Source organism: Durotheca rogersii (assembly GCF_024521655.1).
Source record: "Durotheca rogersii strain YMJ 92031201 chromosome Unknown GGS23scaffold_38, whole genome shotgun sequence".
In the NCBI taxonomy this organism is placed as follows: domain Eukaryota; kingdom Fungi; phylum Ascomycota; class Sordariomycetes; order Xylariales; family Xylariaceae; genus Durotheca; species Durotheca rogersii.
In genome coordinates this window covers 234,647-251,787 of record NW_026251269.1, presented here as the reverse complement: position 1 = coordinate 251,787, position 17,141 = coordinate 234,647, and the positions used below count along the sequence as shown (strand labels likewise).

Below are 17,141 nucleotides of genomic sequence, written 5' to 3'. Positions count from 1 at the left end.
CTTGCTTATTTTCATGATTACATGATTTAACCCCGTCGCAACTATGTGAGCTGTAGTGCGGAATCCAACACAGCCACCCATTTGCCCATACGTAGGTGTATGCTAATCCACATGATCTACCGCGGCATGCTGTTGTCGCCCCTCCTATCTACTAACAAGTGCTGAGCATGTCGGTGAGAGCTGACTTCTCGGCCGACGTGACGGAGAGTTCCCAGTAGCTCTTGACACCGACCCACGCCCTCGCGTACGTGCAATAGAAGGTCCTCAGGGGCGGCTTCCACGAGTCCGGAGACTTGTCGCCCTTGGACGAGTTGACGTTATCCGTCACCGCCCAAAGCTGCGGTCGGCTGACGTCGTTGGCGAATTGCTCGCGCTTGGACGTCGTCCACTTGTTCGCCCCGGACTGTGGTGTAATAGAATTCGTCAGTCGGTAGGAACTGGGCTTACAGTTTTTGGGAATCCAAGAGCTTCAGGAGATGGAAAGGAGAGGGGAGAGAGGAGAGAAGAAAGAGGTGATGCTGGCTGTCGGCTGTGAAGCAGTGCGCGCAACTACTACCTCCGACAATTCATTCTCAGGAGTAAGGCCTATATATAGGCCGGTAGCAAGCGAGAAGCAGAGGAAAAGTACGCACAATCCAGGCGTTCTTCAGCGGTACCATGTGATCGATGTCAACGTCGGAAGGTGACGTCCAGGTGGCGCCGTCGTAGGGGCTCGTCCAACTGCCGCTGGTGGGGTAACAGTCGGAGCCGACCTGGACGTTGGTGCCGTCACGCCTCAGCACATACTCGCGGGTGTTACACGTGCCGGTGATAGTGATCCACGTGGGGAAGAGGTTGCGGTTGTAGCCGCCATCGTCGACATTCGTCCCGACGGTAAGCCCGTTGAGCTGCGAGCGGGCCGTAGATGCGGACGGGATACCGGGCTAGATGGCGTATGTCGAAGGACGGTGTTAGTCAGGTGAATACATAGGTATAGATATCCGGACGGATAGATGGGCGAAACGGTTCTCGGTAGCCGCGTTCCGCATGAGAAAAAAGCTCACTGACAGGAGTGGGCATCGGCATAGGCTCGGCGACGGGAGCCGGGACCGGGGCCGCAAGAGCGGCGCCCGCAGAGAGCAGGGCGCCGAGCGCGAAAGAGAACTTCATCATGTCTATCTGGCAAGTACCTAGATCTAACGACCAATATATAGGAGAACTAGGAGTCGGCACAAATTGCGTGGGCAGTCCAGGAGACAAGTACAGCGGCGCTGCACAAGGGGGATATCGTTCACTTTATAAGTGACTGGCATCCGGATGCTGCCCACCGATCTCTTCGTAGTAAACATTCCGCCTCCACCCTCAACCGCAAGCGCCAGCCCACCTAGGTGCCAGCCCCAATGCATGAGCCAATTGACGCTGGAATTAAGGCAGGGCCCGCCGATATCGAGGTCTACAGGGTAGCGTGAAGATGATGGCTAGCTGCTGGGTGCCGCACCTCCACGGGGTAGTGATCAAGCCAGGCCCATCATCCGGAGAAGATGTGCGTTGCGTGGCGCGCAAGTCGAAGAGGACCTGCCCAATCGGATGGGTAGTGGGTACCATCCAAGTCGCGCTGAGATCGGAACAGGGCGACGATCAGGGGCGCACAACGCCGGAGACACATGTCTGTCGCTGGAAAAGGGCACAGGGGAACTTCACGTTATCCGAATGCCGACAAAATCATGGGGAACAAGCGAGGGGTTCGGAGATTCTTGGCGCGAGAGAGGCTATCACGAGCTAGGCAGTCCTCCGTTTGTAAAACCATCGCCAATCCACCAGACCCTTCAGGGGACAAGTATTCAACTCGACGGCAGAAACAAGACCAAAGGTCTATCTGGCTGTAACGGCGCGTGATACGTGCCTTATGGGCGCTGGGGCAGGTATAATTGGCTGGCGGCCTATTATCGTCAACCTTCCTAATTCAGGAGGTATGCCGATCACCAAGGGACCCGGCCGGTATGCCGCACCGAGCTATCGCTCCCAGAACCGACACTGATAAAGCCAATAACGCCCCGTTACTGGCCAACGTGGCTCGGCCTGATAAAAGACGCCGCCTAGCACGATGCTCTCGACAAATTGCAGAACAGCTATCCCGCCGCATCAAAACACCGCATATACGCTCTCAGCGCTCGAGTGGGACTCCCCTGATATCTATGCAAGTCAAGTTGTCGGGCACTAGACCGGGGGCTCGAGCAAAGCCCGCAGAGCAGCAAAGTCCCGGGCTACACTAGACGCCTCCCCGCCCGAAACTGCTTCCCGACTTCCGCCAACCTGGATGATGAGATGAGCCATGTTCGCGTTTCGGAGGAATGCCTTCAGAGATCGAACTTCTAGTGAGGTAGCAAGGACGCCCCCAGCCGGTTCTACGCTGGGAGAGAGCTATATCGAAATCGTGGAAGATTAACGCCGGGGATATAAGGCTTCGTGTTATTCTTTCTCGGATGTTCACCGGCTCGTTCGGCTGCTAGGCTTGGTCACGTATTGAAATTATAGCTAGGTCCCGCGACAATTACAGGGCCATCCAAAAATTTGAAGCTCTCACTGGCGATCTGGCAATTCAGCTTTGCCGAATTAAACCTCGCCTCCCCAGGTGGTAGTATGACCATCAGGTACGTGTTGGTGGTGAACTTGCAAACGAACATGGAGAACCTGGCACCGGCCTTGTGTTCCTGAAGGTAGCCGTTAGCAGCTATTGGCGATTGTGCAGCGAGGCCTTCATCATAGTTCGTCGACGATTCCCTTCCACTCCTTCGCGACAACTAACCAGAAAGTATACATACCATCAGGGTGAACTGCTCAGCATTACGAGGAGTGCCGGTGAATCGGCTGATGCTCTGCTTGAAGTGTTTAAGGATGTTGGAAATGCGCTCTTGCCGATCTCCCGTTGGGTTATTCTGGCCCTCCTCTGAGGTCCAATTCGACACGACGAGAAAGCTGGTCCGCTCAAACAGGAGCAACTCCTCGGCCTCGATCAACACGCCCAATGAGCCTAGCTGCGACTCGATGACGGAAAGATTGGGGACAAGGTCGTGAATGATGCCCGCCCACGCCTTGTACAGGGATTGGTCCCATATCGAGGTCGCAAAGGGTGTGAGGTCCAAGTCGCCCTGGTATCCGGCGCCGTGGATAAACTCGGACGTCTTCTGACGCACCAGCCGCACGCGGTCGACGAAGACAGCCTCGCGGGCGTGCGGAGTAATCAAGTCCATCTTGTGGATAAGCACGTAGATCTTGGCGGTCGGAGAAAACTGTGTCAAAGCGGAGATAACTCCCACGTAGGTGGCCATATCACGATCGACATCTCTGGATTCTATATCAAAGACGTATATCAGGACGCCGACGTTGGAGAAGACGTGGACGCGCTGCTGAGAGAGATAGTTTTCCATGAATGCCTCCTGGCCACCGCAGTCCCACAGGTTCAAGGTTAGATTCCCGAGGAACTTGACATGGGAGAGGTCCACATCAATGGTAGCACCGCTTTGTATAGGCAATCCCCAAGGAGGTCGGGTCAGCCTGACATGCTCGCTGTCGATCGTGAAGGAACGGATGGATGGATGGATGGATGGGTGGATGGCCGGGACTCACAGACGTCGGGTATCCCTCGCAAGGTAATTGCTAAATATGATGCTTCTCATGCTAGACTTTCCAGAGCCACTCTTGCCCATGAGCAGAACTTTCTTTTTCTTAGGTTTCTTCACCTCGCTCCGAACGTCGCTCACTGTGCCCAGGCTGGGCGTCGACGCCTCGAGGTCTGCCATGTTGCAGCTATCGACAGCAGGCCGATGCGGTGGGGTGGCGTTCCTGTTCCGTGCGGAGAGGCGATATGCTGCCAAGGTCCGTCGTGGTCTCGACGCGACGTTGGGAGGTGAGCTCAGCTGGGCTTCAGCATGATCTCTCGGCCTCGAGGATAGGTAGAGACGACGGCGATAAGGATGGATGGACCGCTATCACAAGGGTTGGGTCCCAATAATTGAACACTCGATTGTATTCCTCTTGCGGCTTTCTATGTCGCAATTGGATAAGATGCCATCCGCATCCACCCGACGCAGGCTCCTTATTACTATTAGTGATGGCCGTCGCGGTTAGGGGGGAGGGGTTCAGATGGTGGGGTGAGCTTCGGAGAAGGAATTCGAGGCTAGACCGGGAGAGTCCGAGGACTGGCAAGGATGGGAGGAATTGGGTCGACCTGTTGGCGTCGCATGTTGATTAATCACGTGACTCATCATTTCCGGCAGTAGTTGCATATCCCGTCTAAATGCCTTCTTAGGCCTCGGTATGTACCTAGCCAGGCCAGTGTACTTACTCAATTCATTGCCATCTTGGACAGTCAATCATCCGGCCTCCTAACGCTACGCAAACCTCTCTTCAGCATCTGACTTAATAATAAAAATACCTACCGAATATCCTAAGCCCACGACCCAATCCAATCTCGCACTCTCTATACCTACCTTAGGCACTTATATATCTGGCCCGGCCTACAGGAACAAGACCGCAGGGTATCCTCGACTGTTTACATTCCTACACACAACTTGCGGCATCACGACGACGACGGCGACGCTAACGATCGGTGGACAGAAGAGCGTGAGGATATTTCTCCGCAACGTATAGCATAGGCGGAGTATCATAACATCATGTGTATCCTGCCCGAATAATCACTGGGAAATACGCGCCATCAGGTGACTCGAGTTCCATTGACGCCATGGTGTCTTAGACGAGAGACGCGAGATCGGGTTGTCCCCTGGTGGAAGTGGGTGATTTAACGTTTACGGCACAACCTCGTGCCGTATTCGATCACTTCCCAATCTTCAGTCCCGGGTGTGGCCACCGCGTAGAAGACCCCGTTAGGATCCCACTTCTTGCGAATCTCGAGTAACTTTGGATATTCGGAGCCCCAGAAGTGATCTTGCCAATCGGGCTGGTACGGGTCGCCCTACTTGCTGTCAGCGTCCAAGACTTGCATGCGACCGCGCGTCCTACGTACCTCATTCGCGTAGGCGCATCCATTGGTGCCGGCCTTCTTCATCGCCGCATCCTGGATATTCGTGAGCACGTTTTGGAGATCTTCTTTCTGAGCCAGAGTGGCGCCGAAGGGAACGGGTAGCGCGACAATGGCAAAGTCGGTCGAGTTTCTAAACCTGGGGTGGGTGGCACTGTTCGAGACCGGCATGTTCAGACCGGCATCCCAGAGGTGGCCGATGAGGAATCCCTGGTTTGCCAAGTTTCCTCGCGGCGACACTACGGTCTTGAAAGCCTCGATGATGCCGTCATTATTCTCTTCGACGTCTTGATGGCTGAACATCCATCCTCCTGTGAGGGCCGAGGTGCCGGCAGACTCGTCTTCGAACATCTCGGTGTACAGGTCGAACAGCGTGTCGAACTCCTTGATAACTATGCTGTGGGGAATGGCTTTTGATTTGAATTCGTCGAGCATCGGCTGGAGGATGCTTTGCAACTCTGCGGGTGTCTTCCCGACGCCTACAATCGGTGCTACGTGCAGGCGTAGTGCCATCAACTCAAAGTAGGCATACAGACCAGCAGCGACAAACCTATTTGAGTACTTATGGAACGACTTGACGCCGTCCCAGAACACCTCTGCGCTCCTAGTATGGGACGAGTTGATGTCCAGGAGAACACCCGTCGCCTTTTGCTCTGGGAACGTTTTAAAGGTGACAGAAAGAACGACAGCGAATGCTGACGGTCCACCTCCCTTCAAAGCCCAAAAAAGGTCAGGATTCTCTTCCGAGTTCGCGGTCAGATATTCGCCGTCGGCTGTAACGACATCAAATGACAGGGCATTATCCGCAACCAACCCGTATAGCGGCGTCAGGGGACCATGGCCACCACCTTGGACGAGTCCGCCAGCCACCCCGACCGTCTGCGCAACGCGTTAGATTCCAGTCTCCCCCGTTCCGGGAATTCCACTCACGGGGCACTCCCCTGTCACTACCGTGACCGGTGGACTCTGGTCGTGGGCTCGCGTGAGCAGCGTGCGAGCCTGAACCCCCGCCCCTATGGTCACGGCGCCTCCTGTGTAGCCTCCAGGGCCGCCATACGTGGTGGCAAACTCGATATTTTGGAAGCTGTGCGTGTTTATTACCAACGAGCCCCATCCGGTGCTGCGTCCGATGAAATCGTGCCCGGTATTACGGATGACGAGCCGCAGATTGTGCTCCCTAGCGAAATCGACTCCTGCCTTGATATGATCCCTAGACTGGGCTCGGATCACATATACGCCATAGTACCCAATGGTGCAACTATCACGAGGATTCCTCGTCGGCCGACAAGTGTCGTTTGTAAAGTACGTCCACAACGCCGCCGCAGGCTGTTGGACCCTTTACATCAAGCATTAGCTCCCGTCTTGAAGCCACGGATGGGCACCACTCACGTCCACGATTCATCGTAAAACCTAGTTGTCGCGTTCAGACAACTAGCGGCATTGTAGGTCGGCACAGAACCCAACGGGCCTTGAAATGTCTACGACTCGCTAAGGTCAGCGTCTATCGGCTCGTTTCCCACGAAAACGCAAGAAAGAAAATCTTTCTGGAGACTTACATTGTAACAGGATGCCCCTGGAGGGATGTTCACTTGAAGGTTTCCGTCGATCGTGGAATTCAACTCCGTCCAAGAGCTATCATTCGGCCAACAGTCATCTCCCAGATAGCATTTGCAACCGTACTGGGTACCGTTCCATATGCGCTCAACAAGAGGTGGCGGTGTCGAGGAGACACTACTAAGGAGGTTCAGAAAGTTGTACCCCAGGAGCCAGAGTCGAGCCATGATCACTCACGCGTCTAAGGGATGGTGATACTGATCGAGAGAATAGTCGAAGGTTCCCATAGCCCAACCCGAGGGTTGGCGTCTATTTCAAGGTGATCCCGTACCGGACCTTTGGCTGTTCACAGAACCTCCGCTTCCGCGAGATACAGATGCATCTAACCCCACCGAGTAGTCTCAGCAGCGATTCCCTGGGCACGCCTAGGGACGGGCATCGCAGGATATCTGTCCACCACTAAATTCCCGGTACGGCTAGAACAAGTGCCGTTTTCATAGATGCGTTTTCTTAAGGGCTGTCATCCCACTAGCCCTGTTGCTCGGATATTTCCTCCGTTATGAATCAGTCGAGTGGCTAGACCGGCCGGGCGGCGGTGGCACGATTAGCTATATTAGCTCTACAGTATAAAGGCTGGACGGAAACAATATTCGTTTACCATAAAGGGTTCTGTCTTGATAGTAGCAATATATGGGGGGTTTCTCCTTCTTCAAGGCGCCATGATGGTTGCACCGCGATTAAGCGGAAGATTAACTCGTCAACCTCGCATAGTCTAAGAGGACCAATGAAAGTCATTAGCGAGCGCGCAAAGGCGAGTTAAGCGCCCAACCCTCGGATCGGCGTCTCTGCAGTCTACAGAAATGTGCCTGTACTCTCCGCGTCAGCCAGGGGCAGATGGGGATGCCTGTTGTTCAATCCTCCCGGACTGCGCTGCGGGGTTCTTGGCAACTAGATATACCCAGAAGAATCCTACGGCGTCGCTAGCCACGGAAAGGATAAGGGCTACTTATCCCGGAGCAGCGTCGTCGATGTAATGAGGCCATGATTTACTTGCCAATATCTTTAATGCCCAGTTACATCTATAATCAGATCACGGGTTAGCATCGGGAATGGCTTACCCGGCAGCCGTTCGTCCCACATCCCTCCCGTCTTGCCTCCCCCTCAGCTCACCCCCGGATATATTCCACGTGCCGGGGTAGGAATCGCGATAGTTGATAGAGCCAGGCCTTGACATGTCGGTGCGACTCCATACCTCATGACTCACGCCGGGGTTCAGTCGAGCGACTGCTGCCTACATTTTATGATGCCACCAGAGCTGCTTGTTTAAAAGGGGTGACTTCTGCGGATTTCTGACAATGTCTTCGAAGTCCAAGACAACGCCACCTCAACTCTTATCTAGATACTTGCATTTCGGAACAAATCAGACGCCCATAGTCCACTTTCTTTGTGGGTATTTAGTTCGGGGCTAATCATACGCAATCATTGTTGGTGCCGCACCCAATCTAATATAGCTACGTCGAGAGATTAATGAATTCAGCCTAGGTGTGTTGGTCGTGTGCCGTGTTATTATTGCCAGGCTGCTCCCCCTCCGACGCCTTTCGACCATTGCCCCATAGTAATACCAAGACACCATACTGGTGTCTGACGGCCAGCTGATATGTCGTTCCAGCTGCGGAAGGCCGTCTTATCGGACACACCGGCTATCACGGACGCCTTCTACGACGCATTTGACAGACACCCCGTCACCCACCGTGTATTAATGCCACGCTCGGAATCCACAGAGGCATTCTGGTCCGAGTCTGTTCAAGGCGATATACAAGATCCCCAAGGGCACTACTTCGTCGTAACCGATCCGGCTTCTGCGACCCCGGAGAGGATCATCGCGTTCGGCAAATGGCGCGAGCCGGTCACGGCCGCGTCTTCCCCTCCACCGCCGATTCCAAGCTGGCCGGAGGGTGGTGATGTAGTCTTCGCTGAACTCTTCTTCGGGATGGTTAAGACCAAGCACGACGAGATAATGGGGGAGCGCCCCCATTGGTACCTAGAAATTCTGGGCGTCCGCAAGGAGTACCAGGGGAGGGGGGTAGGCAGGCGGCTTGTGGAATGGGGCGTGAGCAAGGCCGATGAGGATGGAGTCGAAGGATTCCTGGCTGCGAGCCCGTTCGGGTTCCATCTTTATGCGAAGTACGGGTTCGAGATCGTTGAGAAGGTCGAGGTGGACATCGGCGCTGCTGAGCCATACGTGGAACGGTTTATGCTCCGGAAGGCTAAGGACTCCCCGGCATGAGCATGTCTACATATCGCGGGATGCAACCAATGATGTCGCGAGCGAGTGGAACGCAAAGGCGGTATGACTTCCATCTACCTGTCTCGAACCCAGCTGGATAGTAACATGGATATGAGTAACCGATGCCTAGGGCAGCACGGTATATATCCCTTTTCAGGGGACAACATTCCCCAGGTTGGAAACGTAAGGTCTAACCACGAATTGGGCTAAATTAACCTACATTTTCTTTACTTCGAGTGCAATGGGGTATTAGTTATATTTTCAACATCGTATAAACAAGTATAAACAGTCCTCCTCGCAACCTCCCCTACACCTTAGCCCTAGAGACAGGCCTAAATCGCTGTAATCACTCGGCGCCCTTCATCGAGAGGCTTACCTACCAGACGAAGACTAGAATCGGGGCTTCGTAGAATACAGATGTACCTGTTCACCACCCTTCCTGAATCCCCCTAGCAATACACCACTGCCTGTACTGCTCGTGCGCCACCCGATAGAGTTGCTCGTGCCACGCCTTCGGGAGCGGGCTGCGGATCTCCGCCTCGCTCATGTGGATCATCGGCGACCCTTCGAGCTTGAGCTGGGTGTACACCCTCGACGCGAGGTCGACTTGGTCCGCATCGGCGACGGCGCCGCCGCGCGCGCGCGCCGCCAGCCGCAGCAGCAGCAGCCGGAACGGTATGTCCTCGTCGTTGGCCCCGCGCACCTCCGAGTGCGGCCGCAGCGTCACCGACAGCGTGCCCCGGATCCCCGGCTGCTCCTCCCACACCTGCCCCCGCCGCCGCGCGATCCGGTCCTCGTCCCGCTGCCGTGGCGGCTCTGCCGGGCGCCCGTCCGAGCCGCCCAGCATCCGGCGCAGCCGCCGGATCCGCTCCTCCTCGTCCAGGGCGGCGCCGCTGGGTTGCGAATTGGACAAAGGCATTGTGGCTCGTGAGGGGACAGAGAGCTGCGCCGTGAGATGTACCTAAAAGTAGTTTCTCCGAAGCAGCTCGCCCCCCGGTAAGGGGGCAAGTCGTTCAAAGAGTTAGGCATACCGTTAGATTTTATAAGGGTCGTCGGACCTTAAAGACAGCGCCTTGGTGACGGTTCTAGTGCTTTGTACAAGGTGTCTGGCTCGACTGCTAACTACGGAGCCTTCACTGATGGTTGTTCCCGAGGCGAAAACTGCCCCTTTGTTCGTTTCTATACTCTTCTTACCCGCCTTGTCGTCACACAGCCGACAACAGCGTTCACTCAGACTCGCGGCAAATAGACGGAGGGCGGACGAGGCTGGATGGAATATGAGGGTGTCTAGTATACAGAAGTAACGCAACATTTCGAGATTTTGGCACAAAAGTGGTAGCAACTCCAAGGCTATAAACATTGCTGGTCTAGCCTGGTCATGGATGGAAATGTTGTCCAAAGGAAAGAATACACAAGAATAATTGATAGGCTGGCCATTTGTATAGGGAGAGTATTGACAGAAAAACGCGAGCCAAGGGACTGCACATAGGGGTCAAAAAGACCACCAGATAGGACTGTAATCTATCCAGTTTGGTGAAGCCGCTCAGGTATATTTGGCACGCTCCCTTAACTGTGTTTACCCCCACGAAGTACGGAAACACAAACTAACGAACTCCAGGTGCCCCGTCCGTGGTAGAACATCACCCAAGGCCTGAGCCAAATCGCCTGAACCAGCGTCACCTAATGGAAGAGAAACATACGCTCTGCAAAGGGGTAACACGTAGTATCGTTACACTCGAGACAGATGCGCTCCGAATATCCACTATATGGGTATAAGCCGCATATCTAGCAAGAGTCGCGAGAGTAAATAGAAAAAGATTTTGTAGGTCGTGGTAGACCGTTGTCGTCAGCAGCGAAGTGAGCTGAGTGTAAGGCAATCGCTCCGTCGGAGATTGCCAAGACCGCCTCCCTTTTTACGCTGTATCTCGCCCCCTGCCTCTCCCTCCAGTACCACCAAGATCACCCCCTACCCGTTTTGTAATAGCCGCCAACTTTTGAGTAACTGGCTTTTTTTGGTCTTGTTTTCCGAACCACTTTCTCGACATCATTCACCCAATCTTCACTTCATCCAGGGGGGTCGGGGGAATGTGGGGCGCTCCGAGCAAACTCTCCCGCTGCTCCCGTTTCCGCCTACCAAGCCGGTCACACCACTCTTCGGCACTGATAATGGTGCCGTCGAGGACTCCAGACACCTGAGACATCATATCGAGGCCCTCCTTAGCGAGAACTAGGACTCGCTGGGCACTCTCGCGAGTCTCCTTCTCGCACATCTCCCGATAATCCGCCCTACTGGCCTCGGTGTGGTGAGCCTCAGGTGGCTGGCCTTCGCCGACCATGCTTGCTACTCGGAACCGCTGAGGCAGGCTCGTTAGATGCCGCCGGACCAGCTCCCGCGCATTGTCCGGTAGAGCACCGCCCGCATACCTGCTGACCGTGTTGATGACATCCTGAAGTGTTTTCAGGACATCCATCTTGAGTTCGGCGATCTTAGCGGCGAGTTGGCTCCTATCCGCGAATTCCTCCGTCGACGACGACGTACCCTGCATCGGGTGATCGCCGTCCGTTCGGTTAGGATCGCTCCGCTCATACTTTTCCATCGTAGACTTTAGGGAATTGATGACATTTCCGATACGAACGTTGGCCCACCGGAGCCAGCTTAAGCAGTACTTGAGACTCCGCAGGCTCTCCTCACTCATGGCGATACTCAGCCCCGAGGTCGACATGATGAGACGCGACTGCCACGCCGCATTGCTCGGACGCGTCTCGGGCGGTACGAATTGCTCTGCATAGGGTGGGGATCGGAGTTCGTCGTACGCTGGCAGGGTGTCTACGGTGCTCGCAACTGAGAGTCGGCGGCTCTGTGAGCCGTCCAAGGAGGCCCTCGGCGTCTCCATGCCGGATCCAGGCTCTGGAGTGGTCTCCCTGAAGGTGCCAGTCCCATTGACCCTTCTACGCTTGTTGGAACCCGAGTCGGCAGCTTCGACGTCTGAGCCTTGAGGCTTGTGCCTTCTCCCACCCCCTAAGAACCATCGGACGCCACCCTCTACGCCGGTCACACGGCCGACGGAACCCACCGTGTTCGCAATGGGGATCACGTAGCCCTCCACGTATTCGGCGCCCGATTTGAATCTGGGCGAGTAGTTCTTGGAGCTGACATAGGCGGAGGTGGCGCCCTCGATGGTGGTGGCCAGTAGAGGGTGCGAAGTGGTGAGTAGCGAGATGAGCGGCTCTGGATGGGATCCGTTCGCCTGGGAGCGCGGCGACCTCGGGACTGTGGTGCTCTTGTTCGTCGGAGAAGATACAAAATCTGCCGGAAGAGACTAATCATTAGCGGCGATGCATGTGCGGTAGAGAATTCACGATTTGTGACAAGTAGCAACGTGGCTGCCGGCGGTAGTGACGACTAACCTGCTCTCAGATCGCCGAGGGCCTCGGCGGCCATTCGCACGTCCGGGTCGTCCAAGCTGACGCTGCTCGCTCTCCCATCCGGGAATCGATCGGGCGACGGGGCGCCCGCGCCGCTGTTCCCGCTGTTGCTGATCGTATCTATGTCCATCCGCATCGGTGGCTCGGCATTCTGCGCATGGCTCGGGGTGTAGTACGCGGTGAGCGGGTTGAGACTTGGCCAGTGACTGAGAGGAGACGGTGCCGGGGGAGAGTATACAGGATCGGGAGGGTAAGGCGGCGGGTATCGAGGAGGAGGAGCGGGTGGACCTGTCAAGGTGGATAGAGAGGGCAGGGTGTTGCTATTGGGTTCCTGGTTGGTATCGTCGTGGCTATTATTGTGGGTATTCATAGACTTAATAGGTGCAAGCTCAGCCTTGGGGCCGTCGGAGAACCGAAAGGGCGTCGTATCGTGAGATTGCGCATAGGATGGTGGAGGGTATAGCGGGAGTTTGAAGGATCGGTCGAATCGGTCAAATATGGAAGTTGTCGGATCGGAGGATGGAGAGATGTGTTGGGAATCTAGGAGACCATGCTTATGATCGTGAGACAGCGGGGGAAGAGACATGTGATTCCGGTGCTCCATCGCGTGTGTGCTCGTGGCTGTATATCTGTATCGCTTCCAAGCACGAATAAGTGGCTCCTGTTCAAGGGGCACTGACTGGCGATGGGTCGCAAAAATGACAAACAGCGATCATTTGCGCCCCGGCGACGGGTTCAAATCTAAGAGACCTCTGGTATCACGAACGTAGTACGTATGCGTGTATGCGCGTATGCATGAATGGGCGAACGAGAGGCGGCGATTACTGCGGTGAAGAGAGAGAGAAAGAAACGAGGCGAAGGCCGTCGGTAGTGGTCGACTTGGTTAGGCGAAGATTGAGAAATTCATGTAACGATTTGACTGTTGTGTCGAATTACCGGATTACCCTTCCAAAGTCTAATACGAGGTTGAACAGACAGAATCGCATAAAAATCAATATAATACGATACGGCGTGTGGTTTAAAAAGCGAGAGGATGCAAGGAGGAGCAAATAGTAGGTAATAATAGCAGTAGCAGTAATGATCGAAGTAATAGTGGTAGGAGAGAGATGACCCGTCAGGTAACAACAGGTGAGATGAGGTCGGCCTCACCAGATTTCGGCGTGCGAAGCGACGGGAGACGTACAACGAGAGAGAAAAAAAAAAAGAGAAAGAGAGAGACAACGGGAGACAGGAGGTGTGGTAGAGACAAGAAGCGGTAGTGAATAGGTAGATTAGATGCCTAGGTAGGTAGGCGTTGACGATCTAGGTATGGATGATATGTAAGTATGTACGGGCTAGACGGGGAGCGATGTCAGAGACATGGAGACAGGGACCCTGTGGATTTGGATTTTTGTAAGGAAGTGATGTAACACATGTGGGAATGGAACTGAGACCATCAGCACCACCCGTGCTATATGGGGAACCGGCAGGTAGTTATGTAATATGCAGATGCAGGTCTTCAACGCCTCTTGTCGCCCCGGTGGAGACTGGAGAGATAGGTGGGCAGGGCCTAGGCATGGGATGGGGATGGTGAGGAAATCGAACCGCGGTGGTGGACCGACCGTGTACCTATGCGATGGGTGGGTGGATGGGCGGGTTGCCAGAGCGTGTCTATCGGCATCGGATATCTCGCGAGCCCGGGAGAGTAGTTAAAAAATTAATGAAAAAAAAAGTGAGAGAGGGGGGAGGGAGCAGACAAGGGAGATGAAGAATGAGAATGCGTGCAAAAAAGAGGTGGGATGGGACGGGAATGGGGAGGGGGGCAAGAAGAGGCATAAGAGAAGGGATCCCGGCCGGTGTTAAGATACGATCCCCAACAGCATCGCGAGGTACCTCGGGCGCGGGAAAAAAGAGGTGATACGCCTGTAAGCCTTGGGAGTGTTCTAGGTACCTGGCCGCGGAGAGGCAGGCTGCTGCTTATCAGCAGAGCTCTCTGCTAGCCTGCTCGATGGAATGGGTGCTGGGTAGGTGTTCTGGGGGTGGCTGCGGCTTCAGACAGCGAGGCGCTGCTACAGTGGCATGTTCGCCTGCACAGGTGGTCAGGCGGTGGTCTTGGGACTGCAGCGCCGCTACCATCACTTGGAGAAGGGGGGTGAGGCACGGCAAAAAGGTACACGACGCCTCGCGCGGCCACCAGCCAATCTGGGGCTGGGCAGCGGCGCCAATTGGCCAGGGAGAGTCCGGGAGGGGGGGAAAGGAGGGGGCCCCACATACGGGTACCTAAGGTACCTGTCACCCTACCTAAGAGATCTGGTACCTCCAGGCAGTATACAGGCAGTATACAGGCAGTATATGCGTACAGTGTCTCGTACTGTACCGTAACCACCTCAGGTACCTCCGCGCCAGAGTCGGCTGCCAGCAGCCATGTGAAAAGGGACGACCGGGGAGAGGAACGAGGTCCGCCTTACGAGACACCGGCACGAGCCATTTGCCTTATCCGGGTAGCTCTGTGTGTTACATGGCAGGAAGGGAGGTACCAACGGCGGCGATTTCAGGTTTTCGGAGGATATGCGTGCCAGGGACCTCTCCCATTTGCTTGGGGCATATACAGAGGTAGGTAGGCAGGCCTACGGGTGCGAGCGCAGGTGGGTAGATAAATACACACACATATAGGTATATCTATATCTATATATATACCTCTATGTCTATATGAGGGAGGGTTAAGCGTTGCCCGTCGCCATTGCAACCGCTGGAATAGGTAACCTCCCCTCCTCCCCTCCTACCCATCGTCACGGGCCCTTCTTTCGCCGTCCCGGAAAACTGCCCACCACCCACCTATGGCCGACCGGTGAGCTGCCCTACCGCGGGGAGACCGGTGCGAGAGGGACATGCCTAATACGTTACGGCTACAACACCCTCTGGTGTCATATGACGCCCGACTTGTCAACGCGATCCTATCCGTAGCCCGCGCCATCTGGATAAATACCCATACGTAGCAGATGGAGCCACGACCGGCGCGAGATTGGGCGACGCTAGGAAGCCCAGTACCGACGGCCGGCCCTGGCGCAAGGGAGGTACAAGCACGTGTCAATCACCCTAGGCTGGCCCCGGATGATCACATGCAACTACAACATTAGGTACCTGTATTATACACGTAGGTATCGCCTTGGGTCGCTAACTGCTCCCATGGAACAGTGCATACGCTCCCTGCCGCTTCGCCTGCCGGCACTGTATGACAACATACCATGTACATCTACCTAACATATGATTGCCGTCGTCTGGACGCGATCGAATCCCTTTGATGGCCATCCCTCCTCCCTTCTCCCTCCCGTCAGCATTTTTGGGGTCCAAAGCCATCTGGTCTCCCTTCCGTCACAGCCGGGCATCGACCGTCAGATCTCTCTCTCCCTCTCCCTTTGTTCCCAACCCTTTTCTGACCTGCCAACTCTTCACGCCGTCCCATCCTAGCAGGGTTGGTTGGCAGCTCTGGGTTGGCATCATACGCCCTACGCATTTTCTCCCCTCCAACGAGTTGTAAAACTCAACCCGATCTACCCTATCGCAGGAGGAATACCTCCCCGTGTCCAACGCCTGCTGCACACTAGGGTGCGCCATGCTATCTTCGCACATACGTAAGAGTCCCACCCGAAGCCGTCACTAGAGTTTCCTCGGGGTTTGCACACATCATACGAAGGTATACTCGGAGTAATGTACGTACGTGTATGGCACCTATATGTGCGAGGTGCTGAAGAGAGTTGCCGACTAAGTGGAGATAAGTGTAGAGCACAAGCAAGCCAATCCAAGACTCCCTCTCCTCGAAAGCTTCTGGAAAACACGAGGAGACCAAGCATCTGCCGCGGCACGTCGAGGCATGTATCCTGCATTGGCACTAGGCTCCCAAAAAGACGCCCGTATTTATCAGGATTCGAACTCGTCGCCGAGCCCGATAAGCAGGTCTAGTCTAGCTGGATTAGCTAGAGCATGATTGGGCCTCGACCTGACCACACATGTGATATTTTGTCGTGACCCAATTGCACGCTCACCATAACGACACTGAGAGAACAGCCTGGTGAGGACACACGAAGAATTGCCCTACCACACCTCGGCTGAAAACTTTTTCGTTTCTTTCTTTTTTTAGTATGTGATGGTGAAACATGAAGCTCTCTCTTCGCAACAGAGCCGTATGTTATCCATCCTCGGGAATGCGAATAGATAACAATGGGCCGAGAAAACGAGGGGAAGGAGGATAAGAAGATGAAATGTCTGGTCCCTCTGACGCTGCCCAAGCAACAGTATGCTACCAGCACGGCAGATAATGCTCGGGCAGCTCTTATGGCACCATATTCTAGATTGAATCCTTCTCCGCGCCTCGAAATCGCAGACTACATCAACGGCACGACGGGAAACCGACAGAGTATGCCGGCACCAGTTGTGTGGTAAATAATAATGAGTTGCACTGTCTATTGGACGCGTTGAAGGAGAGGAAGGAAGCGAAAGAAAGAAAAAAAAGAACAGACGAACTTTTATGTTGCCAAAAATATGAATTGGGGGTGGGATGTCGTCATGTGACCACGGGAAATTCCAGTCGAGATTTTAGGCGCCTTTCGTACCTTGCGTGCCTGGTAGTAGGGCCGACTGTGGCTGTGGCTATCCATGTATGTGGCTGATAACCCATTTAGCAAAACCTCTGGTACGACCGACTACAAGCCAAGGGTCGAGAAGGGAGACTTCGCGTACGGCCTTGTCCATGAATACCATCCCCTGCTGCGTAGGAGCCACGCACACTTGCGATTAAACCACCCGGTACCGTCGAATGTACGCGCCGTATACCTAGCATCCGCCTCCACCACCACTAAAGACCCTCCCGCCTACTTACCG

At 54.9% G+C, this 17,141-nt stretch overlaps 6 protein-coding genes across 6 annotated transcripts; 1 reads left to right on the top strand and 5 right to left on the bottom strand.

Annotated features, from left to right (window-relative positions):
* Positions 1-151: 151 nt before the first annotated feature.
* Positions 152-1,149, bottom strand: GGS23DRAFT_600818 (uncharacterized protein; the record flags this gene model as incomplete). The annotated part of the gene is made up of 3 exons (XM_051519124.1): positions 152-403; positions 633-923; positions 1,048-1,149. 3 exons carry the CDS (start codon positions 1,147-1,149, stop codon positions 152-154), a joined length of 645 nt encoding a protein of 214 aa, XP_051367788.1.
* Positions 1,150-2,466: 1,317 nt separating this feature from the next.
* GGS23DRAFT_607807 (Gtr1/RagA G protein conserved region-domain-containing protein) lies at positions 2,467-3,779 on the bottom strand (the record flags this gene model as incomplete). Its single annotated transcript, XM_051520109.1, has 4 exons — positions 2,467-2,490; positions 2,535-2,690; positions 2,802-3,498; positions 3,607-3,779. 4 exons carry the CDS (start codon positions 3,777-3,779, stop codon positions 2,467-2,469), a joined length of 1,050 nt encoding a protein of 349 aa, XP_051367787.1.
* A 998-nt stretch (positions 3,780-4,777) lies between these two features.
* Positions 4,778-6,798, bottom strand: GGS23DRAFT_607806 (FAD-binding domain-containing protein; the record flags this gene model as incomplete). The annotated part of the gene is made up of 5 exons (XM_051520108.1): positions 4,778-4,951; positions 5,003-5,896; positions 5,948-6,353; positions 6,407-6,495; positions 6,574-6,798. 5 exons carry the CDS (start codon positions 6,796-6,798, stop codon positions 4,778-4,780), a joined length of 1,788 nt encoding a protein of 595 aa, XP_051367786.1.
* A 1,039-nt stretch (positions 6,799-7,837) lies between these two features.
* Positions 7,838-9,023, top strand: GGS23DRAFT_344233 (acyl-CoA N-acyltransferase). Its single transcript, XM_051513075.1, has 4 exons — positions 7,838-8,059; positions 8,109-8,113; positions 8,224-8,919; positions 8,989-9,023. The coding sequence occupies exon 3, from the start codon at positions 8,229-8,231 to the stop codon at positions 8,856-8,858; it is 630 nt and encodes a 209-aa protein (XP_051367785.1). The 5' UTR covers positions 7,838-8,059; positions 8,109-8,113; positions 8,224-8,228; the 3' UTR covers positions 8,859-8,919; positions 8,989-9,023.
* Positions 9,024-9,285: 262 nt separating this feature from the next.
* GGS23DRAFT_600814 (uncharacterized protein) lies at positions 9,286-9,777 on the bottom strand (the record flags this gene model as incomplete). Its single annotated transcript, XM_051519123.1, has 1 exon — positions 9,286-9,777. The coding sequence occupies one exon, from the start codon at positions 9,775-9,777 to the stop codon at positions 9,286-9,288; it is 492 nt and encodes a 163-aa protein (XP_051367784.1).
* Positions 9,778-10,562: 785 nt separating this feature from the next.
* GGS23DRAFT_344037 (transcription factor Opi1-domain-containing protein) lies at positions 10,563-12,977 on the bottom strand. The gene is made up of 2 exons (XM_051513074.1): positions 12,267-12,977; positions 10,563-12,165 (listed from the first exon to the last, which is right to left on the bottom strand). Exons 1-2 carry the CDS (start codon positions 12,886-12,888, stop codon positions 10,907-10,909), a joined length of 1,881 nt encoding a protein of 626 aa, XP_051367783.1. The 5' UTR covers positions 12,889-12,977; the 3' UTR covers positions 10,563-10,906.
* Positions 12,978-17,141: the final 4,164 nt, after the last annotated feature.